Below are 24,437 nucleotides of genomic sequence, written 5' to 3' on the forward strand. Positions count from 1 at the left end.
CGGGCGCGGTGGCTCACGCCTGTAATCCCAGCACTTTGGGAGGCCAAGGTGGGCAGATCACGAAGTCAGAAGATCGAGACTATCCTGGCTAACATGGTGAAACCCCGTCTCTACTAAAAATACAAAAAATTAGCTGGGCGTGGTGGCAGGCGCCTGTAGTCCCAGTTACTCGGGAGGCTGAGGCAGGAGAATGGCGTGAACCCGGGAGGTGGAGCTTGCAGTGAGCTGAGATCGCGCCACTGTACTCCAGCCTGGCTGACAGAGCAAGACTCCGTCTCAAAAAAAAAAAAAAAAGATACAGAAATTAGCTTGGCGTGGTGGCAGGCACCTGTAATTCCAGCTACTCGCAAGGCTAAGACAGGAGAATCGGTTGAACCCAGGAGGCAGAAGGTTGCAGTGAGCCAAGAACATGCTGCTGCACTCCAGCCTGGGCTACACGAGGGAAACTCCATCTCAAAAAAATAAAATAAAATAAATGCACGGCAGGGTAGAGTAACACTTCTACCACCTATCCTTGTCCTCTCACCTCTGACCACCAAGTCCTTTCCCCGGGGACAGCCATGTGATTCGTTTCTTGGGAATCCTTCAATAGCTGTGTTAAAGGTATACTGGCAAAGTATTTTTATCTACCCCTCTTTTACACAAATGGTAACATACTACCACGTGGGTTTGGACTTTGCTTTTTTCCCTTCGCCTTAGCTACAGTTTTCTCTTTTTCTTTCTTTTTTTTTTTTTTGAGACGGAGTTGTGCTCTTGTTGCCCAGGCTGGAGTGCAGTGGTGCAATCTTGGCTCACTGCAACCTCTACCTCCCGGGTTCAAGCGATTCTCCTGCCTAAGCCTCCCGAGTAGCTAGGATTACAGGCATGTGCAGCACGCCTGGCTAATTTTGTATTTTTAGTAGAGATGGGGTTTCTCCATGTTGGTCAGGCTGGTCTCGAACTCCCGACCTCAGGTGATCTGCACACCTCAGCCTCCCAAAGTGCTGGGATTATAGGTGTGAGCCACCACGCCCAGCCTAATTTTTTTTTTAAGAGGCCAGGTGCAAAAAAATTAATTTTTCATTTTCAATGCTCATGTGTGGAGACCACAGGTAATTTTCTTTCTTTTTTTTTTGAGACGGAGTCTTGCTCTTATGGCCCAGGCTGGAGTGCAGTGGCACGGTCTTGGCTCATTGCAGCTTCCACCTCCCAGGTTCAAGCAATTATCCTGCCTCAGCTTCCTGAGTAGCTGGGATTATGAGTGCCCACCACCGCACCCAGTTAATTTTTGTAATTTTAGTAGAGATGGGGTCTCACCCTGTTGGCCAGGCTGGCCTCAAACTCCTGACCTCAAGTGATTAACCTGCCTCAGCCTCCCAGAGTGCTGGGATTATAGGTGTGAGCCACCGTGCCCTGCCAGGTAATCTTATAATAAAACAAAGAGGGCTGGGAGTGGTGGCTTATGCCTGTAATCCCAGCACTTTGGGAGGCCGAGGCTGGTGGATTACGAGGTGAGGAGATCAAGACCATTCTGGCTAACACGGTGAAACTCTGTCTCTACTAAAAGTACAAAAAATTAGCCGGGTGTGGTGGCGGGCGCCTGTAAGTCCCAGCTACTTGTGAGGCTGAGGCAGGAGAATGGCGTGAACCCAGGAGGTGGAGCTTGCAGTGAGCCAAGATTGTGTCACTGCACTGCAGCCTGGGGGACAGAGCGAGACTCCGTCTCAAAAAAAAAGAAATTAAAATAATAATAATAATAAATAAATAAAACAAAGAGGCAGGTATTATTATCCATTTTACAGATGTATACACTGAGACTTAGGCTTGATAGCAAGCACATCCCTATGATGAGGTGATCCTCGAATCTGGTTCTCAATGGAACTTGGTTATTCTCTTCATGATCTTAGGCAAATCACTTCTCTCAGGCTCAGCTTGCCCTTTGTAAAATCAAGACACCTGTGACTTTCAAAAATGCATTAGAAGGCGCCCAGAGTCTCAGCAGCTCAAAAAGCAGAGAGGGAAGCAATGAGGGACATGGGTGGTGATGGCACATCCTCCACCTTTTCTTCCACCAGAGAAACCTCAGCTTTTTTTTTTTTTTTTTTTTTGAGACGGAGTCTTGCTCTGTTGCCCAGGCTGGAGTCCAGTGGCGCGATCTCGGCTCACTGCAAGCTCTGCCTCCCGGGTTCACGCCATTCTCCTGCCTCAGCCTCCTGAGTAGCTGGGACTACAGTCGCCCGCCAACACGCCTGGCTAATTTTTTGTATTTTTAGTAGAGATGGAGTTTCACTGTGTTAGCCAGAATGGTTTTAATGTCCTGACCTTGTGATCTGCCCGCCCCGGCCTCCCAAAGTGCTGTGATTACAGGCATGAGTCACCATGCCTGGCCTATTATGATTATTTTTGAGACAGGGTCTCACTGTCACCCAGGCCGATGTGCAGTGGGGCAATCTCAGCTCACTGCAACCTCAGCCTCCTGGGTTCAAGCGATTCTCCTGCCTCACCCTCCCGAGTAGTTGGGACTACAGGTGTGTGCCACCACTCCCGGTTAATTTTTGTATTTTTAGTAGAGACGGGGTTTCACCACATGGCCAGGCTAGTCTTAAACTCCTGACCTCAGGTGATCCACCTGCCTCGGCCTCCCAAAGTGCTGGGATTACAGGCGTGAGCCTCCCGCATCCGGCCCATTTACTTTCATTTATTTGTAACATTCCTTTCCTTGAATGTCTCACAATGTATTTATTCCACCTTGTACAGACATTTGCATTGTTTCCAGTTTGTCTATTAGGAATCTTGCTGCTGTGAACATTCTTGTACCAATATGTTATGTATATCTGTTGGAGATGTAGCAAGGAGTACCATTGCTGGGTCACAAAGCATGCACACATTCAGCTTGGGTAGTCGTGGTATGCAGTTTTCTGCTGCAGTTGTACCGTTCTACCTTCTATTAGCTGTTGTGCTTTTGATTTTGCCTTACTCATTTTTATGCCCTGACAGACCCCCAATGACAGTGGCCTTTGCCACCCCCAGACAAGTGGCTTTCTAAAAATTCTTCTGGGTTGGGCGCGGTGGCTCACACCTGTAATCCCAGTACTTTGGAGGCTGAAACAGGCGGATCACTTGAGGTCAGGAGTTCAACAACATGGTGAAACCCCATCTCTACTTAAAATACAAAAATTAGTCACGCGTGGTGGCAGGCGCCTGTAACCCCAGCTACTCAGGAGGCTGAGGCAAGAGAACAGCTTGAACCTGGGAGGTGAGCCAAGGATCATGGCACTGCACTCTAGTCTGGACGACAGAGTGAGACTCTTTCTATAAATAAATAAATAGTAAAAATTCTTGTGGTCTGGTGTGGTGGCTCGTGCTTGTAATACCAGCACTTTGGGAGGTTGAGGTGGGCAGTTGGCTTGGGACCATGAGTTGGGAGACCAGCCTGGGCAACGTGGCCAAACCCTGTGCCTACTAAAAATACAAAAAATTAGCCACCCATAGGGCGACATCTGTAGTCCCAGCTATTCAGGAGGCTGAGGTGGGAGGAACACCTGAGCCTGGGAAGTTGAGGCTGCAGTGAGCCATGATCACTAATGTACTTGAGCCTCGGAGACAGGATGGGACCTTGCCTTAAAAAAAAAAAAAAAAATCGGCCGGGCGCGGTGGCTCAAGTCTGTAATCCCAGCACTTTGGGAGGCCGAGACGGGTGGATCACGAGGTCAGGAAATCGAGACCATCCTGGCTAAGACGGTGAAACTCCATCTCTACTAAAAAATACAAAAAACTAGGCCGGGCGCGGTGGCTCAAGCCTGTAATCCCAGCACTTTGGGAGGCCGAGGCGGGTGGATCACGAGGTCAGGAGATCGAGACTATCCTGGCTAACATGGTGAAACCCCGTCTCTACTAAAAATACAAAAAACTAGCCGGGCGTGGTGGCGGGCGCCTGTAGTCTCAGCTACTTGGGAGGCTGAGGCGGGAGAATGGCGTGAACCCGAGAGGCGGAGCTTGCAGTGAGCCGAGATCACGCCACTGCACTCCAGCCTGGGAGACACAGCGAGACTCCATCTCAAAACAAACAAACAAACAAACAAACAAAAAACCAAAAAACTAGCCAGGCGAGGTGACGGGCGCCTGTAGTCCCAGCTACTCGGGAGGCTGAGGCAGGAGCATGGCGTGAACCCGGGAGGCGGAGCTTGCAGTGAGCTGAGATCCGGCCACTGCACTCCAGCCTGGGCGACAGAGCAAGACTCCGTCTCAAAAAAAAAAAAAAAAAAAAAAGTCTTTTTTTTGAGACAGGGTCCCGCTCTGTCGCCCAGGCTGGAGTGCAGTGGCACAATCTCGGCTCACTACAACCTCCGCCTCCCAGGTTCAAGTGATTTTCCTGCCTCAGCCTCCCCAGTAGCTGGGATTACAGGTGCCCGCCACCAAGCCCAGCTAAAATAAACCTCTTCTAACTCTTAACTTGTATCCCTTTCTAAAACAAGTGAAAAGTGAATAAATACTCCAAGCCTCCAAAGATTCCTGCTTTTCCCTCTTCCTTTGTAATTCTTTCTTTTCTTTCTTTCTTCCTTTCTTTTTTTTTTAATGCAGGCATCTAATTCCTTTGTAATTCTTGATTGGGAAACCTTTTTTTCAACATTAATCTATCCCTTCAAGCAGAGACAAGGGAGGTCAGGAAGGAGTTAGCTAGACCGGGCGGTGGGGGTGTGGTTTACTGAGGAATGTTCCAAGCTTAGGTGAGGCAACAGCACGTGTTTAAATCTTCTGGAGGCCAAAGAAAAAAAAAAAAAAGAGGATAAGTTCTCAGTTGGGGCAGGCCTGTCTACCTGGGGGTTTGGGAACGAACTGGGGGATAGGCTGCAGGGGTTTACATGAAACCAGGAGGTATAGAAAGCACAGGACTGCTTTCAAGGAAGAACTTGCCCCCTCCCCCAAAGCCAAGAGTGCCCCTGCAGAGCGAGGCAGAGAGCAACTAAAAGAAATTCTCCTGATTGGAGGGTGGGTGGGATGAGGCTGGGGGAGGGGGCTGGGGTGTGTGTCCCACTGTCATGTAAATATCCCTTCCAGGCAGGGCGGCTCCAGTGCAGATTTAAACCGCTGGCACCTGGGGCAGTCTCAGAGTTCAGCCTGCTTCCGGACGGGTGAGGAGACTCGTGGTCTGGTTCTAGGACTTCCCTAACAGCATGGCCCCTAAACGCCAGTCTCCACTCCTGCCTCAAAAGAAGAAACCAAGACCACCGCCTGCTCTGGGACCGGAGGAGACATCAGCCTCTGCAGGCTTGCCGAAGAAGGGAGGTATGTTTCTGCGCTAAGTTTTATTGGAGATTTAAGGGATTTGCAAGGATTGACTCTCTGATTTTTTCCCCCCCAATCCCTCTTGAGATGTGACCCCTAAGCGCCCCTGAAGGGTTTTAAGCCTGGGATGGTGGATTAAGTTTACGTGAAGAACCAGAAGGGACTAGACTGGGAGAACGGGAGTGCACGGGAGCTCATCCCTGCCCCCAACTCAACACTGACCCCTGAGCTTGTCTCCCCAGCCCCCAAACTTCCTCCTCTGGGGGTCCCTTTCTTGGCAAGGGGCACTGCCAGCCAGCCTGAGGCCCCTCCTTCACCCCCCACATCCAGTCAAATGCCCGATTCCTGGTGGTTCTACCTCAGTATCTCTCAGATCTGTCCACCTCTCTCTCTGTTCTTGCTGCCGACGGCGGCCCACAACTCTGGCCTGAATCTCTGCCACCTCCTCATCTTGGCTTCCAGCTTCCTCCTCCTCCCCTTCAGCCTGAGCATAGCCAATCACGTGGCCCACTCCCCGGCTTAAACCCCTCCCTTGCCTCCCCACGTCCTCCAGGTGCTCAGAAACTTCTGGGGCCCGCCCACCTGGTCCCCGCCGACCTCTCTGGGTTCACACTCCTGAGACTCCCCACCTGGGGGCCTCCCTCAATGTGGTACCCTTCACCTTGACCTCCTGGGACTCTACCCTCTGACCTCGGGGCCTAGATACCCACTTGTCCTTTCCTCTCCTTACCTGTGTACCACCTCCAGCTCTCTGCTGGAAAGTCACTTCCTGCGGGCATCGTGTGAGCCCCAGCACTTGGGAGTTAGGAGTCCCAGAGTCAGGCTGCCCTACCCTCTTGTCATTACATTATAACCAGCAGTTTCATGCGTGCCCTTCCCCCCTTTAAACTCAGAGGTGAGGGCTGCATTTTGGGACACATAGCTGGAGCTGGATACACAGTTGACTGTTCTGGTGATCAGGTCTGGCTCCTAGGGGAGGGTTGTGGTGGAGACTTCGTGGGCTGGGTGTGGATAGGCCCAGGGCCTGCAAGCAAGCAGGAAGCTTTGATTGGCTGAGGGCAGGCGACTCTTATGGAAGAAGCACTGACTAAGAGTCCTGCCTCAGGGCTCAGTGTGGACCCTTTTCTTCCACATGGGATGCGGAGACCTCCTGCCCAGCTTGAAACCTACCTTGCTGGGTGAGTCACGTAAAACAACCTGTGCTTGTTTTCTCTTCTGTAAAATGGGATCCACAGTACCGATCTCCAGGCTTGCTGTGATTTGAAATCTAAGGGGAAGCACTAGACAGCGCCTAGCACATCATCAGTGCTCTAGAGCGCACTGTGCGCAGCAAAATGTGGATGAGTCTTCCTAGTCTCCTTCCAGTGAGCTTCCTGGGAGCATTAACAGGACTGGAAGGGATGGAAAGGTGTGAGGGGGTTCATCTAAACCCAAATAACAGCTCCTGCTGCTTAGTAGGCACTGATGGCGTGCCAGGAGCTGTGCCAAGCACTTCTCTATCCTGACAGCCGTATGCTGTGGACATCCCAATTTTACAGATCAGAACAGGAGGCTCAAAGAGATGTGTGTGTTGTAGGGGGAGATGTTCCAGGCTCTGGAGATTTGTTGGTCTGTGCCTGGGACATTGCAGCACTGTGGGGAATGCCAGCCTCTCTCTGTTCCAGTGTTTCTGGCGGTGGGGTTCTGTCCTCTTCAAAGGGAGCCGGGGGCCAGGTGCGGTGGCTCATGCCTGTAATCCCAGCACTTTGGGAGGCCGACGTGGGCAGATCACCTGAGGGCAGAAGTTTGAGACCAGCCTGACCAACATGGCTAAACCCTATTTCTACCAAAGACAGTTAGCCAGGCGTGATGGCGCACGCCTGTAATCCCAGCCCCTTGGGGGGCTGAGGCAGGAGAATCGCTTGAACTCCCTAGTGAGCAGTGAGCCGAGTTCGTGCCATTGCACTCCAGCCTGGGCGACAAGAACAACAACAACAAAAGAAAACAACCAGAGGGGCCAGGAAGGGGAGGAGAGAGGAGAGGGAGGAATTCTGAGTGAGGGGGGAGGCCAAGGAGACAGAATGCAGAGCTACTGGCATTGGAGACGGGGAGAGAGCAGAGTCCTAAGTGTGGATGAATAACCTCTCAGTGTGCCCCCAGCTCGTCGGTGTTTACTGACACCCCTGGCCCTTTTGCTTTCTCTTTCTCTTCAACTTCCTAGTGTGCTCCTCACATTTATCTTGAGAAGCACTGTGTGGGGAAGGGCAGGAAAAGAGGGGCAGGGAGGGTTGGGAGGCTAGAAAGGGAAACTGAAAGCCCACTCCCCCGTCAGAAGGCATTACAGGGTTCCCTGGGACCCCTGCAGGTGCTTGGGAAACAGGCAGATCAGGCACTCAGGAGATGTTGTGGGTCAGGAGTGACCCTGTGGGTCAGGCTTTGAGGATGGAAGCAGCAGCCCTTGGCATAGTGTTCTCAGACAGACTCAGCCCAGGAGTGGGTCGTGAAATCACTTTGGTGGGGTGTGCCCTGCATTTTAAATAGGAAATTAGAATCACACCACCCTTGGTAAGGGTAAGTTTTGCTTTGTGTGTGCTAGGTCATGATGTCAAAAGTACTTCTAACTAACTGTTGGTCACATTAAAAAAAATTGAGGCGGGGTGCGATGACTCACTCTTATAATCCCAGAGCTCTGGGAGGCTGAGGCTGAAGGATGGTTTGAGCTCAGGAGTTTGAGACCAGCCTGGGCAACATGATGATATCTCGTCTGTACAAAAGATAAAATAAAAAATTAGCTAGGCAAGGTGGCAGTGGTGCTTGCCTGTGGTCCCAGCTACTCAGAAGGCTGAGGTGGAAGGATCCCCAGAGCCCAGGAGGTCAAGGCTGCAGTGAGCCAAGGTTCTGGGCGACAGAGAGACCCTGTCTCATAATAATAATAATAAAATAAAAATAGAAAAACTGTTTTAAGGTAAGGGCTTTGTCCATTGCTACTTGGTTTAGAATCTTGGTTCTGTCACTTGCAACTAAGTTTAGTTTATGCTGGGCACGGTGGGTGGCTCATGCCTGTAGTCCCAGCACTTTGGGAGGCTGAGGTGGGCAGATCACCTGAGGTCAGGAGTTTGAGACCAGCCTGGCCAACATGGTGAAACCCTGTCTCTACTAAAAAATACAAAAATTAGCTTGTTGTGGTAGTGGGCGCGTGTAATCCCAGATACTCAGGAGGCTAAGGCCCTCACTTAGCCTCCTGTCTAAGACATGCGCTGTCTTGAACATAAAAGATGTTGCTTGAACTTTAAGAGCTGATAGTGGGCCGGGCACAGTGGCTCATGCCTGTAATCCCAGCACTTTGGGAGGCAGAGGCAGGCAGATCACCTGAGGTCAGGAGTTTGAGACCAGCCTGGCCAATATGGTGAAAACCTCTCTACCAAAAATACAAAAATTAGCAGAGCGTGGTGACACACATCTGTAATCCCAGCAACGCAGGAGGCTGAGGCAGGAGAATCACTTGAACCCGGGAGATGGAGGTTGCAGTGAGCTGAGATGGCGCCACTGCACTCCAGCCTGGAAGACAGAGTGAGTCTCAAAAAAAAAAAAAAAAAAAAAAAAAAGAGCCAATAGTAAAGTCTGAGTCTGGAAGGCAGAATTCCAACACCACGTTCTGGTTAAAAATGTCCAAAGAGGCCGGGCACGGTGGCTCAAGCCTGTAATCCCAGCACTTTGGGAGGCCGAGATGGGCGGATCATTAGGTCAGGAGATCGAGACCATCCTGGCTAACACGGTGAAACCCCGTCTCTACTAAAAAAATACAAAAAAAAAAAAAAACTAGCCGGGCGAGGTGGTGGGCGCCTGTAGTCCCAGCTACTCCGGAGGCTGAGGCAGGAGAATGGGGTAAACTCGGGAGGCGGAGCTTGCAGTGAGCTGAGATCCGGCCACTGCACTCCAGCCTGGGCCACAGAGCGAGACTCCGTCTCAAAAAAAAAAAAAAAAAAGTCCAAAGAGAGATTTCAGGTATTTTTTGTTTTTGTTTTAGAGACAGGGTCTTGCTCTGTTACTCAGGCTTCAGTGCAGTGGCTGCATTGGGGCTCCCTGAAGACTGGTACTCCTGGACCCAAGGGATCCTCCTGCCTTGGTCTCCCAAAGTGTTGGGATAACAGGAGTAAGCCACTGCGTGGCCAGGATTTGAAACTGGCCAGCGTATCACTAAAATCAACAAATGGTGCTGGCCGGGAGTAGTGGCTCACACCTGCAATCCCAGCACTTTGGGAGGGCGAGGTGGGTGGGTCACCTCAGGTCGTAGACCAGCCTGGCCAAGGTGGTGAAAATCCGTCTCTACTAAAAATACAAAAATTAGCCAGTCGTGGTGGCACGTGCCTGTAGCCCCAGTTACTCGGGAGGCCGAGGCAGGAGAATTGCTTGAACCCGGGAGGCGGAGCTTGCAGTGAGCCGAGATTGCGCCACTGCACTCCAGCCTGGTGGACAGAGCAAGACTACTACCGTCTCAAAACAAACAAATGCTACTAATCAGGGTTTTTTCAGGCTTTTTGTGGTTCATGTCTTGGGGCGTTAGAGGGACAGAGTGTGGGGCATCCGCATTACTTGAAAAGTATTATTTAAACAAAATGCTTCTGCCCTCCTTAGTGGTGCAGAGCTTTGACTCTCAAATAGACCTTGTTGGCCCCTTTCATCTCTGGGAACAGAATACCGCCTATCGCATGGGGCTGTTGTGGGGCCTCGGTGAGATAACCGTGCCATGCGCTGCTGAAAGTGGCACTTAACGCTCAGTCTGATTCTTGCAGGCACTGGGCACTGCGGACTAATGTGGTACTCCCTGCCTTCACAGGACTTCGAGTTTAATGTGGCTTCAGTGTCGTAACGTTTATCATTTCATAACAGAAACGGGTTCAGAGAGGAAGGGTGACTTGCTCAAGGGTACAAGCTTGCTGGGCAGGGCTTGGACTAAAACCCAGGAATGGCCCTGCGCGCGGACTACACAGCCTGGGGCTTCCCACACGAGCCCGAGTTTGAGTCCGATCGGCAGTTCCCCATCTGGCATCCAGGATGGGGTGCCCCCTGCTTTCTCCACGAAGTGGAAGGCGCCAAGAGGCCGGGTGGAATTCGGGGCCCCCACGCGAGGCCGGGCCTGTACTTTCGGGGTGGTGGGCGCCCCGCTCCCGGTGCCCCGTGGAGCAGGGAAACTGCTCGCTCACCACGTGACGCCCCGGCCGGGGCACCCGCGCCTCCGCGCGAGGCCCCGCCCCCCGGCCCGCCGCGCGCCAGTGTCCTGGGTCGGGCCTGAGAGGGGAGAGCGGGGGAGGGGACGCGGCGCGGGGGGCGGCCGTGCGTCGCCGCGCGCCTTCCTCCCGCCTCTCGCCCGGCCCTGTGTCTCCGCGCCGCAACTCCGCCCCCTCATCCCGCCGCCCAGGCCAATGGCGCCGCGGCGCGAGCCTCCCCGGCCGGAGGCGGAGCATCCGCGCGGGGCCTGGCGCGCCTGCGCCCTGCGCCCGCCCCTCGCCGTAGGAGGAGGTGGAGGAGGAGGCGGCTCGGGAGAGCTAGCAGCGAGCTGGCTGGAGCGCCGAGCGCGAGTGAGGGAGCCGAGCCGCCCGCCGCCGCCGCCGCCTCCGCCTCCCCTCCGCTAACAGGAGCCCGGGCCGGGGCCCGGCACGCCGCCCCAGCCCGTCCCTCGGCGTCAGGCCGCGAGGGCAGCGCGCGCGAGCGAGCGAGGGGGAGGGAGAGCGAGCGAGCGCCGGGAGGAGGCGGCCGGACCGAGCGGGCGCCCGCGCGTGTGGCGTGAGGGGAAGCCGCCTGCCCGCCCCCTTCGCCTTCCCTTCTCTCCCCCTCCCCGCTCCCCCCCCGACCGCGGAGCAGCACCATGTCGGCGCCGGCGGCCAAAGTCAGTAAAAAGGAGCTCAACTCCAACCACGACGGGGCCGACGAGACCTCAGGTGAGAGCAGCGAGCCTGGGGGCCGGCCCGCGCCGCCATCTTCGCCGCCCGCCCCGGCCGCAGGCCGCCGGCGGGGCCCGGGGCGCGCGCGGGGGGCGCCGGGCGGGGGGGTGCGGCGCGGCCGGCTGGGGCCCGCGGACTCGGCGCCCTTTTTTGTGCGAGGCCGGGCCGGGGGCCTGGGTGGCGCCGCGGCGGCGGCCGGCGCTGCGAGGCGGGGGCGCTGCGGCCTGCTCGGCGCGGGCGGAGGAGACCCCCCCTTCCTCTCCCCCCTCCCTCGCTCTCCTCCCCCTCCCTCCCTCCCGAGAAGCCTCTCTTTATTGTGCTCCGCCATGATGCCTCGCTCCCATCAGCCGCCGCCGCCGCCACATGGTGCGGCCGGACGCGGCCCCGCGCCCGACCTCCCGCGCGGTTCCGCTTCGCGCCCGGCCCGCGGCGGCGCCCCCGGCACCCCCGCCCAGAGGCTGGCCCCGGCGGGGCTTCTGCCTGGAGCTGGGGCTGGGTGGGGGCGCGGGGAGCACGCGGCCGGCCGCGCGCTGGGCCTTGGCCGGCCGGGAGGATGCTCTGGCCGGCCTGGGCGCACTCCCCACGTGGGGCGGCCGCCCCGTCGCACCAGCGTGCGGAGAAACCTGGCGCCGCGACCAGTGTATCGGGGGTCTTGGAAATGGCTAAGAAAGCTGGCCTCTGCCAAGGAGGCTCTCGGCAGGGGGGCTGCCAATCCCGGGATGGTTACCGGAAATGAACCGCGCGATCTGGCCCCTTCACACCCACTTAGCTTTGTAGGGGGGTTGTAGTCTTTACAGGACAAAAGGGCACCTATTCCAGAGCACACCCCCTTTTTTCCCTCTCCCTTCTGTGCCTCACTGCTTTCTGATCTAATATTTGCTCCCAGTAAGTGCTCCAAAGTCGTGTGGGGCCGTATCTGAGGTCCGCCCGCCTGAATTGGGTTGGAGGGGTTCCTGCTTTGAGAAGGTGAGGGCCAGTGTGTAGGATGGTGCCCGGTGCCTTTCCAGTCTTTGTAGGCGTGTCTGGTGTCTTCATTGTAATAGCAGAGTCGTCAACTTTCTATGAAAGGTAGTTTTGCCTTGATAGGTGGTAGTCGTGGCCTAATTTGTATCATTGTCATGGCTTTAGTTTCCATATTCTAGTTAGCAGCTGCTACTGTTCTCTTGAAAGTGTATAATGTGAAATAATAAACGTGAAGACTTCTGAATAAGGTTATTCTGTATCTTTCATAGTAGAAACCTTAAGGATCGGTCTGTTGTAGTGAAACTCTTTAAAAAGGCGCTATAGAAAACCAATTTCTGAGTAACCCAGCAGACAGCATGACTTGTGAATGGTCTTTTAATTAAATAGAAATTTGTCAGCTACAAGCATGAACATGTGGAACACTTACCTTTGTAGTAGGCGTTTTTGTTTTAATGGCTTTTGGAATATTATAGTATTGACATCTGGAAAACTAGGTACATTTATTGTAGAATTTTAAGTTTTTTGCTCCTTTTTTTTGCAGAAAAAGAACAGCAAGAAGCAATTGAACACATTGATGAAGTACAAAATGAAATAGACAGGTAACATTTTTCTTAATATACTTTGGATAAATTTTCTGAGATGTGTCTAATGGCCCGGTAATCATTGAAGCTGTGGTCAAATCTATCCACTGTCAAAGGGGAAATGATTCTAACTTGGTTGGAAATACTTACGTAGATTCAGTGTTTTTTGGTGAAGTGATTGTACAAAGTGTTTGATGAAAGTACATTGACCTTACAAGGTTTGGGTTTGCTTTCAAAGACTAAAAATTGCAGTGTAGGTCTGAATTGCAGTGTAGGTCTTCTGATGGTTTAGCAGTGTGGCATCAGTGGTTGCTCTAACTTGCCTTACAACTTTGTTACGGAATTAGCCACTTTATTTAGAAATTGTGCTTGAGGGAAACAATTGAAATGGGACTGGAAATAGAATGGGTGAAGTAAATACACGCAATGTTACCAGAGTGTTGAGTTTGGGCACTCTTAATAGTCATTATTACTGAGTGTTTATTGATAAATCAGACAAAATTGCCATCTTAGTTTTGATTTGAGTGTTTAAACTAGGTGATAATGGTTATTGTAATTTAGTATTTTGCATGGTTCCAAAGCTAGTAAGTAAATATACACATCTGTAATCTGAAGCAATTTTTTAATTTGTTAAATACTATCATTATCAACATCTCTTTTCATTTGCTTCAGACTTAATGAACAAGCCAGTGAGGAGATTTTGAAAGTAGAACAGAAATATAACAAACTCCGCCAACCATTTTTTCAGAAGAGGTCAGAATTGATCGCCAAAATCCCAAATTTTTGGGTAACAACATTTGTCAACCATCCACAAGGTATGTTTTGGACAGGGCATTATTAAAGGATAAATGGTGTTTCTTAGAATGGAGGAAGCTTGGTGAAGACTTAGTCCAACATGTTGGGTCACATGCAACAAAGACAGGCTGGGTGCAGTGGCTCACACCTGTAATCCCAGCACTTTGGGAGGCTGAGGTGGGCGGATCATTTGAGGTCAGGTTGGAAACCAGCTTGGCCAACACGGTGAAACCCTGTCTCTACTGAAAATACAAAAAAATATGCTGGGCGTGGTAGCGCACACCTGTAATCCCAGCTACTCGATACTTGGGAGGCTGAGGCAGGAGAATCGCTTGAACCCAGGAGGGGGAGGTTGCAGTGAGCCGAGATTGTGCACCATTGCACTCCAGCCAGGGTGACAAGAACCAGACAGTGTCTCAAAAAAAAAACTCAGAAGATGGGAAAAGACTTGCAGCTACTGCTTTCTATTCTGTTTAGGAGAAGCTATATTCTAATTGCTTGATGAAAGATAGTGACAGTCTGACATTGAGCAATTGCCTTTAGTTAATAATGGGTTTATAAAACCAAAGATTCTAAGTTTGGAAAAATTTTAAAGGGATCAGTTAAATTGTTGTTAGTGTATGCCTGTTGAAAATTCAACTGACCTGTAATTTTCTGGCCTAGTGTCTGCACTGCTTGGGGAGGAAGACGAAGAGGCACTGCATTATTTGACCAGAGTTGAAGTGACAGAATTTGAAGATATTAAATCAGGTTACAGAATAGATTTTGTAAGTATCTCTAATTTAATCTTGTTTGCCACTGTGGAATTTAATGTGAGCTTTGGTTGGACCTGTTCATATTTCAAATCTTTCAATTTCAGTATTTTGATGAAAATCCTTACTTTGAAAATAAAGTTCTCTCCAAAGAATTTCATCTGAATGAGAGTGGTGATCCATCTTCAAAGTCCACCGAAATCAAATGGAAATCTGGAAAGGTATGCTTTGAGGAATTATTTGACAAAAATAGCATTTTACCTATTTCACTTTAGTTTTAAGCGCTTACAAGTGCTTGATACGTTGGTAATGTGGCTAAATAGAAAACCTTAAAATATAAAACGTTCCAGTGTGCTGAAGCCAAATATTAGAATAGTTTAAGTTCTCATTAGATGTTACAGATGTAGGCAGGAAGATCTCTTGAGCCTAGGAGTTTATCCTGGGCAACATAGACCCTTATCTTCAAAAAAAAAGAAACAACAAAAAAGAGAAAATTTAGCCCAAGTTTAAGAATTGAGAACTGGGGCTGGGCGTGGTGACTCATGCCTATAATCCCAGCACTTTAGGAGGCTTAGGTGGGCAGATCACGAGGTCAGGAGATAGAGACCATCCTGGCTAACATGGTGAAACATGGTCTCTATTAAAAGTACAAAAAAGTAGCTGGGCGTGGTGGGGGGCACCTGTAGTCCCAGCAACTCAGGAGGCTGAGGCAGGAGAATGGTGTGAACCCGGGAGGCGGAGCTTGCAGTGAGCTGAGATTGTGCCACTGCACTCCAGCCTGGGCAACGGAGCAAGACTGCGTTTTTAAAAAAAAAAAAAAAAAAAAAAAAGGCCGGGCGCGGTGGCTCAAGCCTGTAATCCCAGCACTTTGGGAGGCCGAGACGGGCGGATCACGAGGTCAGGAGATCGAGACCATCCTGGTTAACATGGTGAAACCCCGTCTCTACTAAAAAATACATAAAACTAGCCGGCCGAGGTGGCGGACGCCTGTAGTCCCAGCTACTCGGGAGGCGGAGCTTGCAGTGAGCTGAGATCCGGCCACTGCACTCCAGCCTGGGTGACAGCGCGAGACTCCGTCTCAAAGGAAAAAAAAAAAAACTGGACTAAATTTTTTGTTGTTGTTTTTTCTGCAATGGTGACTGAGCTCTTCAAATGGCTTGCCATTTCTCAAAATCATTTACATCCGTATTTAGGTAGTAAGACATAATTTAGATATTTGAGCTGTGTTGTGCTAGTGGCTGTTACAGTGGAAGAAATTTTATGGAAAACCAAATTTAGTTGATACTATTTCTACCTGCTGTACAGTTTTATAATTGCTCTTAGGTAATAATAATAGTGTATATAGTATACTGCGTTTTTTTTTTTTTTTTTTTTTTTTTTTTTGCTGAGCTTTTGGGGAAAATTTTTTTAAATTATAGGGAGTTTTGGTGTTATAGAGAGATTGTATCAAAAGCTCTTCCGGTATTCATTTAGGATTTGACGAAACGTTCAAGTCAAACGCAGAATAAAGCCAGCAGGAAGAGGCAGCATGAGGAACCAGAGAGCTTCTTTACCTGGTTTACTGACCATTCTGATGCAGGTGCTGATGAGTTAGGAGAGGTCATCAAAGATGATATTTGGCCAAACCCATTACAGTACTACTTGGTGAGTTGAAATACTCATTTATTCAAAGTTGGACTTGTCTCAGTTTAAAAATGAGTCCTTACGAGTCCTTACACTGTGGTGTTTTTTTAAGGTTCCTGATATGGATGATGAAGAAGGAGAAGGAGAAGAAGATGATGATGATGATGAAGAGGAGGAAGGATTAGAAGATATTGATGAAGAAGGGGATGAGGATGAAGGTGAAGAAGATGAAGATGATGATGAAGGGGAGGAAGGAGAGGTAAAAGAAAATTTGGCTAACCCCGCAAAGATAACCTTTAAAGAATTCACCATGTTATTTTGGGGGTTGTATATATAGTGTGGTAGAACTGACCAGAACTGATTGTGGAAAAAATAAGCCATTTTGTTGTTCAAGAATTAAGGAAATGTTTGATAAGCATGTGGTACTAATGTTTAACTAGTTGGGTTTTCTTTGTTTGTTTGTTTGTTTTGGTTAGTCTTATGACCACCCAAGCTAGTTTTTCTCTAGCCAGTACTTAAGCAATATAGGCAGTGTAGCTGGTCAAATTCTGACATCTCTGAAATAATAAAGCTTCACATATTTTCGACAAACTGCACAATTCCTGAATAGTCGAATTAGGATAGGTTGGTTTTATTTTGGATTATTTGATCTGAAATGTGCCTGATTTGGTTAGAACTGAAAAGTTACTAATAAGCAACATCAACACGGGTGTTTCCTTCGAACAGATGCAGCTGACTTACAGGTTTAGAAACTGGAGTGCCCCCAGGGCATATGTTCTATGGGGTCCATTGTGGTCCATGTGAAAGCAAGTCTCAGCATTAATTGTGAAGATTAACTGCCCACTTTTTCTTTCAGGAGGATGAAGGAGAAGATGACTAATAGAACACTGATGGATTCCAACCTTCCTTTTTTTAAATTTTCTCCAGTCCCTGGGAGCAAGTTGCAGTCTTTTTTTTTTTTTTTTTTTTTTTTTTTCCTCTTGTGCTCAGTCACCCTGTTCTTGAGGTCTCTTTTCTCTACTCCATGGTTCTCAACTTATTTGGGGGGAAATACCTTGAGCAGAATACAATGGGAAAAGAGTCTCTACCCCTTTCTGTTCGAAGTTCATTTTTATCCCTTCCTGTCTCAACAAAAACTGTATGGAATCAACACCACCGAGCTCTGTGGGAAAAAAGAACCCTGCTCCCTTCGCTCTGCTGGAGGCTGGAGGGTGCCGGGCCCCTGTGTAGTAGTGCATAGAATTCTAGCTTTTTTCCTCCTTTCTCTGTATATTGGGCTCAGAGAGTACACCGTGTCTCTATGTGAATATGGACAGTTAGCATTTACCAACATGTATCTGTCTACTTTCTCTTGTTTAAAAAAAGAAAAAAAACTTAAAAAAATGGGGTTATAGAAGGTCAGCAAAGGGTGGGTTTGAGATGTTTGGGTGGGTTAAGTGGGCATTTTGACAACATGGCTTCTCCTTTGGCATGTTTAATTGTGATATTTGACAGACATCCTTGCAGTTTAAGATGACACTTTTAAAAATAAATTCTCTCCTAATGATGACTTGAGCCCTGCCACTCAATGGGAGAATCAGCAGAACCTGTAGGATCTTATTTGGAATTGACATTCTCTATTGTAATTTTGTTCCTGTTTATTTTTAAATTTTCTTTTTGTTTCACTGGAAAGGAAAGATGATGCTCAGTTTTAAACGTTAAAAGTGTACAAGTTGCTTTGTTACAATAAAACTAAATGTGTACACAAAGGATTTGATGCTTTTCTCTCAGCATAGGTATGCTTACTATGACCTTCCAGGTTTGACTTGTATAACATCACTGTCAAACTTTGTCACCCTAACTTCGTATTTTTTGATACGCACTTTGCAGGATGACCTCAGGGCTATGTGGATTGAGTAATGGGATTTGAATCAATGTATTAATATCTCCATAGCTGGGAAACGTGGGTTCAATTTACCATTGGTTTCTGAAAGTGTTCACATCATTTGGGATACCAGATTGCTCAATACTTTTCTGGGTATATTGTGCCCTTGATTTTTATCTCCAAGTGGCAGTTTTTAAAATTGGCCTTTTACCTGGATATAAAGTAATAGTGCCTGCCACCACCATCCAACAGACCTGGTGCTCTAATGCAAAGTTATACATGGGACAGTTGCTGGCATGTCTTCATTGGCTGTATAAAATGTGGCCAAGAAGATAGGCTCTCAGAGTAAGAAGTCTGTGATGGTTAGCAGTAACTGTCCCTGCTCTCTGGTATAAAGCTCTCAAATGTGACTGTGAATCTGGGTGGGATAAGGGACTCGGCTCTGTCTGCTCAATGCCATTGTGCAGAGAAGCACCCTAATGCATAAGCTTTTTAATGCTGTAAAATATAGTTGCTGAAATTAAATGCCACTTTTTCAGAGGTGAATTAATGGACAGTCTGGTGAAATTCAAAAGCTTTTTGATGTATAAAACTTGATAAATGGAACTATTCCATCAATAGGCAAAAGTGTAACAACCTATCTAGATGGATAGTATGTAATTTCTGCACAGGTCTCTGTTTAGTAAATACATCACTGTATACCGATCAGGAATCTTGCTCCAATAAAGGAACATAAAGATTTTTTTTGGACTGGGGTCATTCTCCTTGTTTTGTAGAGGAATGTTACTTGCTATTGGATTTAGAAGTTGTATTTTTTTTGTCTTCACATCATTAGTGACTGGGGAAGCGTGGGCTAGCACTAATGGTATAACATTGGTTTAGAAAGCTTTGAGCTGGTCGGTGTACAAGTAAAGGATAAATTCAAATATCTTACTTGGATACAGTTTCTGAGAGGGCGAGTATAGCATTTTCATTTTGAAGTCTCAAAAGGACTTTTTCACTGGCAAGAAAATCCAGTAAGGTGGGTGCTGCTATCTGCAGCTTGAGCTACACATAGTCAGCTGCAGTTCAGATATTTTGAGATGGTATACATTTACATGTGTGAATGTATACAGTTACAGTATATAATAGTTGTCAAAATGGTCCTATACTGTTAACCTCTTAACTGTGCTTAATTTGGAAGTTAAGTTTTATAGGCATGTATAGGAAAAATTGTATGGAGCTTGGTACTCCTGTGGTTTCAGGCAGCCACTGGGGCATCTTAGAATGTATCTCCTTTGGATAAGTGGGGCTACTGTAGTCATTTGAATGAATATCCACAAGCCTGTAATACTTTTTCACACACTTAACAGTGAAACTTCAACTAGTGATTTTACATGCTGGTGAGATTCTAGGGCTGTCAGGTTATAGGTCACAAATAATGTTTATTTTGGGGAATGTCAAAAATTGGGAGCCCTTTAAGGTAGTAGTTCACTCTCAACTGTTGTGATCTCCTGAGGTGCTCCTAATATCTGTGAATCTGTAAGAGAACTAGGCTGTGAGAAAGCAAAATGGCAACCTTAATGTACCAAAAAATTTAGTACACAGTAGCCGGCATACCTTGTGTCCAATTGCAAGACGAATTCTTGGGCTGGTCTTTAGTGTGTATTAGAACGGGCTCAGCTCCTTTTCTCAAGGACATTTGAAAATAGAAAATAGAAGCTGGGCACAGTGGCACATACCTGTAATTGCAGTGCTTTGGGAGGCCCAGGCTGAAGCATTGTGTAAGCCCAGGAGCTCTAGGCCAACCTGGAAGACAGGGACATCCCATCACTACCATAAAAAAAAAAAAAAAAAAAAAAAAAACGGGTGTGGTGGCACTAGGCTAATTCTAGCTACTTGAGAAGCAGGGGCAGGAGGATCGCCTTAGCCCAGGAGTTTGAGGCTGCACTGAGCTATGACTTTGCCACTGTGCTTCAGCCTGGGTGGCAGAGCAGCAGTAGTTTACTTTTTAATAGGCCTGAGGCAAAGGGCTGCAGAATAGCAAGGACTTCTAAAGTGGAGGGTATGGGCCAACTGTAGTTGGTGACATTGTGTGCTCAGATTCTACCCAGACAAACCAAGATAAAAATGGACTGGTTGTAGGGCCAGGTGTGGTGTCTCACGCCTGTAATCCCAGCACTTTGGGAGGCCGAGGTGGGGAGATCATGAGGTCAGAAGTTTGAGATCAGCCTGGCCAACATGGTGAAACTCTACTAAAAGTACAAAAATTAGCCAGGCATGGTGGCATGAGCCTGTAATCCCAGCCACTTGGGAGACTGAGGTAGGAGAATTGTTTGAACCCAGGAGGCAGAGGTTGCAGTGAGCTGAGATCATGCCACTGCACTCCAGCCTGGGCGATAGATTGAAATGGTGTCTCAGAAAAAAAACCAAAAATTGACTGGTTGCAACACTGAGAAGGAAAAAGCTGTATGCATGGAAGGGGGAAAATGTTTCCTCATGCAGTCTGTTGACAAGTTTTAGGTTCCTTTCAGTTGAGTTATAATTTTTGTTTTTTGTTTTTTGAGATGGAGTTTTGCTCTTGTTGCCCAGGCTGGAGTACAATGGCGCGATCTCCGCTCACAGCACCGGTTCAGGCGATTCTGCCTCGACTTCCCGAGTAACTGGGATTACAGGCATGCGCCACCATGCCAGGCTAATTTTGTATTTTTAGTAGAGACAGGGTTTCTCCATGTTGGTCAGGCTGGTCTTGAACTCCCGACCTCTGGTGATCCACCTGCCTCAGCCTCCCAAAGTGCTGGGATTACAGGCGTGAACCACCGCACCCGGCAAGTTATAGTCTTTTAAGGCCAACTGGCTAGAAAGTTGGTTTGCACTATTCACAGTCCACTGAATGCTGAACACTAATTTCCTAAGAATTCCAGTCTTTTTTTTTTTTTTTTTTTTTTTGAGGCGGAGTCTCGCTCTGTTGCCCAGGCTGGAGTGCAGTGGCCAGATCTCAGCTCACTGCAAGCTCTGCTTCCCGGGTTTATGCCATTCTCCTGCCTCAGCCTCCCCAGTAGCTGGGACTACAGGCGCCCGCCACCTCGCCCAGCTAGTTTTTTGTATTTTTTTAGTAGAGACGGGGTTTCACCGTGTTAGCCAGGATGGTCTCGATCTCCTGACCTCGTGATCCGCCTGTCTCGGCCTCCCAAAGTGCTGGGATTACAGGCTTGAGCCACCGCACCCGGCCTAAGAACTCCAGTCTTATGAAGTATTATCACCATCAGAAGTAAGATGCAGCTACCTGGTCAAACTCACCCAACAGTCCAGGACTTGGCTTCCCTGTGTAAACGCTCCCCTGTGAAAAACACTCCCCAGGTCGGGTGCGGTGGACCACACCTGTAATCCCAGCACTTTGGGAGGCTGAGGCAGGTGCATCACATGAGGTCAGGAGTTCGAGACTAGCCTGGCCAACAAGGTGAAACCCCATCTCTACTAAAAATATAAAAAATTAGCTGGGTGTGGTGGCACGTGCCTATAGTCCCAGCTACTCAGGAGGCTGAGGCACGAGAATCACTTGGACCTGGGAGGTGGAGGTTGCAGTGAGCCAAAATTGGCACCACTGCACTCCAGCCTGGGTGACAGAGCAAGACTCTGTCTCAAAAAACCAAAACCAAAAACAAAAAGCCACTTTCCAACCAAACTTGGAAAACCATCGAATGCAGCTTCCTGCCTGCACTGAGTGGATAAATGAGCCAGGAGTTGAGATGTGAGCACCCTCCTACGGAGAGTTATCTCAGATTACTCTTGGCTTCCAGAAGTAACATTTAGCCATCACGGCAAATATACTTTTTTTTTTTTTTTTTTTTTGAGACGGAGTCTCACTCTGTCGCCCAGACTGGAGTACAGTGGCGCGATCTCCACTCACTGCAAGCTCCGCCCCCCGGGTTCACGCTATTCTCCTGCCTCAACGTCCCGTGTAGCTGGGACTACAGGCGCCCGCCCTGGCGGCCGGCTAAATTTTTTGTATTTTTAGGAGAGACGGGGTTTCACAGTGTGAGCCAGGATGGTTTTGATCTCCTGACCTCGTGATCCGCCAGTCTCGGCCTCCCAAAGTGCTGGGATTACAGGCGTGAGCCACCGCGCCCGGCCGCAAATACACATTTTAAAGGGTTAATTAGCTGGCTGGACTGACTACACCACTGGATAATTCCTAAAAGGTGCGGAAGCCTTGTTAGTTGGATTCCTGGATTTTTGATCAGCTGAGGTGAGAAGTTGAGGGCTTTTTTACTCCTTTATTTTGCTTTTTTAAGAGATGGTGTCTCACTATGTTGGCCAGGTTGGTCTTGAACTCTTAGGCCTCAAGCAATCCTCCTGCCTCATCAGCCTCCCAGAGTTCTAGGATTACAGGCATGAGCCACTGGGCTTGATCAACCTTCTTGCTTCTAAATGATGGATAATAGCATTTCTTTGACCCCCATTTTATATTATTGTATTTATTTTTCTCAAGACAGAATCTTGCTCTGTTGTCCAGGCTGGAGTGTAGTGGCGTGATCTTAGCTCGCTGCAACCTCTGCCTCCCAGGTTCAGGCGATTTGCCTGCCTCAGCCTCCCAAGTAGCTGGGACTACAGGTGTGCGCTACCAGCTACCACACCCAGCTAGTCTTTGTAATTTTTTATTTTTTATTTATTATTATTATTATTATTTTGAGATGGAGTTTTGCTCTTGTTGCCCAGGCTGGAGTGCAATGGCGCGATCTCGGCTCACAGCAACCTCTGCCTCCCAGGTTCAAGCCATTCTCCTGCCTCAGCCTCCAGAGTAGCTGGGATTACAGGCATGCGCCACCACGACCGACTAATTTGTATTTTTAGTAGAGACGGGGGTTTCTCCATGTTGGTCAGGCTGGTCTCGAACTCCGGACCTCAGGTGATCCACCCGCCTCGGCCTCCCAAAGTGCTGGGATTACAGGTGTGAGCTACCGCGCCCGGCTGTAATTTTTTATTTTATTCTTTTTTTTTGTTGTTGTTGTTGTCGAGATGGAGTTTTGCTCTTGTCATTCAGGCTGGAGTGTAGTGGCGTGACTGGCTCACTGCAACCTCCACCTCCCGGGTTCAAGCAATTCTCCTGCCTCAGCCTCCCTAGTAGCTGGAATTACAGGCGCCCACCACCACACCCAGCTAATTTTTTTTTTTTTTTTTTGTATTTTTAGTAGAGACGGGGTTTCACCATGTTGGCCAGGCTGGTCTCGAACTCCTGACCTTGTGATCCACCTGCCTTGGCCTCCCAAAGTACTGGGATTACAGGCGTGAGCCACTGCGCCCGGCTAGCCTTTTTATTTTTTTAGTAGAGACAGGGTTTCATCATGTTGGTCAGGCTGGTCTTGAACTCCTGACCTTACGTGATCTGCTGTCCTCGGCCTCCCAAAGTGCTGGGATTACAGGCATGAGCCACCATGCCCAGCCAAGCCCCATGTTAAAGAACCTACTATGTGCCAGGTGCTTGTGTTAATGTCTAGACCTCAACAATTCTAATGTGCAAATGTCACATTTTGCCTCTGATTATTAAATCTGGGCATGTTTCACAGAGCCAGGTTGCCTTTGCTTATATGTCAATACCACTTGGTTGACTTCCCATAGCGGGACAACCCAGCATTGTCCATGGCTCAACCAATTTCACTTATTTTCCAGTCCATTGTGAGGGAAGTGATTAGTGCAAAGCACAACATGTGGCTTCCTTCAGTAAGAGCACCGGAGCCTGTCTGTTCCAAGTCACTGTCAGTACTTGATCCTTCATCACCTTTCCACCTCCTGGAGGACGCTCCTCCACAAAGTCCTGGCACAACCTCCCATAAACGCAAGATGCCAGGACGGACTGAATGGCCTGCTGTAGACTAGGCAGTGACTAGCACACCTCCCTTGGGCTGAGATAATGGCGGCTATTTCACCAGCTGTGTCTTTTCTCACATGTGGATGGATGGGTTTTTTAGGGTAAAGCCCTAAAAAGTGGCACGGGCTGAACCAGCAAGCTCAGTCTGATTAAGAGATGGGCCCAAGAGAGGTCTGGTTCATTCATCTGTAATTTGTAATTTACCATAATTTGGGGTGAGGATTTACTTTTTCCACAAGTATACGTGTTTTTTTGTTTGTTTGTTTGGTTTGGTTTGTTTGTTTTTTGAGACTGAGTTTCGCTCTTGTTGACCAGGCTGGAGTGCAACAGCATGATCTCAGCTCACCGCAACCTCTGCCTCCCGGGTTCAAGCCATTCTCCTGCCTCAGCCTCCTGAGTAGCTGGGATTACAGGCATGCGCCACCATGACCGACTAATTTTTTGTATTTTTAGTAGAGACGGGGTAGCTCTGTGTTGTTCAGGCTGGTCTCGAACTCCCGACCACAGGTGATCCGCCCGCCTCAGCCTCCCAAAGTTTTGGGATTACAGGCGTGAGCCACCGCGCCCGGCAGACATTCTTTCTTTTTTAAAGCTTTTTTCTTTTTGAGACGGAGTCTCGGAGTCTCACTCTGTCGCCCAGGCTGGAGTGCAGTGGCAGGATCTCGGCTCACTGCAACCTCCGCTTACCGGGTACAAGCGATTCCCCTGCCTCAGCCTCCTGAGTAGCTGGGATTACAGGCGCCCGCCACCACGCCAGGCTAATTTTTCTATTTTTAGTAGAGACGGGGTTTCACCATGTTGGCCAGGCTGGTCTTGAACTCCTGA

At 49.0% G+C, this 24,437-nt stretch overlaps 1 protein-coding gene across 2 annotated transcripts; it reads left to right on the forward strand.

The window, feature by feature from the left end:
• The first annotated feature begins 5,036 nt into the window (after positions 1 to 5,036).
• On the forward strand, positions 5,037 to 18,514 carry LOC105463993 (SET nuclear proto-oncogene). 2 transcript variants are annotated; one of them, XM_011711556.2, is made up of 8 exons: positions 5,037 to 5,265; positions 12,691 to 12,748; positions 13,403 to 13,545; positions 14,189 to 14,292; positions 14,385 to 14,498; positions 15,751 to 15,921; positions 16,013 to 16,159; positions 16,757 to 18,514. In XM_011711556.2, the coding sequence occupies exons 1-8, from the start codon at positions 5,154 to 5,156 to the stop codon at positions 16,778 to 16,780; spliced, it is 873 nt and encodes a 290-aa protein (XP_011709858.1). In that variant the 5' UTR covers positions 5,037 to 5,153; the 3' UTR covers positions 16,781 to 18,514. The 2 variants fall into 2 exon arrangements, with proteins under 2 accessions (XP_011709858.1, XP_011709859.1); XM_011711557.3 differs by lacking the exon at positions 5,037 to 5,265 and adding an exon at positions 10,746 to 11,183.
• The last annotated feature ends 5,923 nt before the right edge of the window (positions 18,515 to 24,437 follow it).

Source organism: Macaca nemestrina, chromosome 14 (assembly GCF_043159975.1).
Source record: "Macaca nemestrina isolate mMacNem1 chromosome 14, mMacNem.hap1, whole genome shotgun sequence".
Taxonomy (NCBI): Eukaryota; Metazoa; Chordata; class Mammalia; order Primates; family Cercopithecidae; genus Macaca; species Macaca nemestrina.

Excerpts from the sequence above, each read along its gene's own strand:
- LOC105463993 (XM_011711556.2), top strand. The coding sequence starts at position 5,154 with ATGGCCCCTAAACGCCAGTCTCCACTCCTGCCTCAAAAGAAGAAACCA. Across the intron at positions 14,293-14,384 it reads CAGGTTACAGAATAGATTTT|TATTTTGATGAAAATCCTTA; the intron begins GTAAGTATCTCT and ends TTTCAATTTCAG. Across the intron at positions 16,160-16,756 it reads ATGAAGGGGAGGAAGGAGAG|GAGGATGAAGGAGAAGATGA; the intron begins GTAAAAGAAAAT and ends TTTTTCTTTCAG.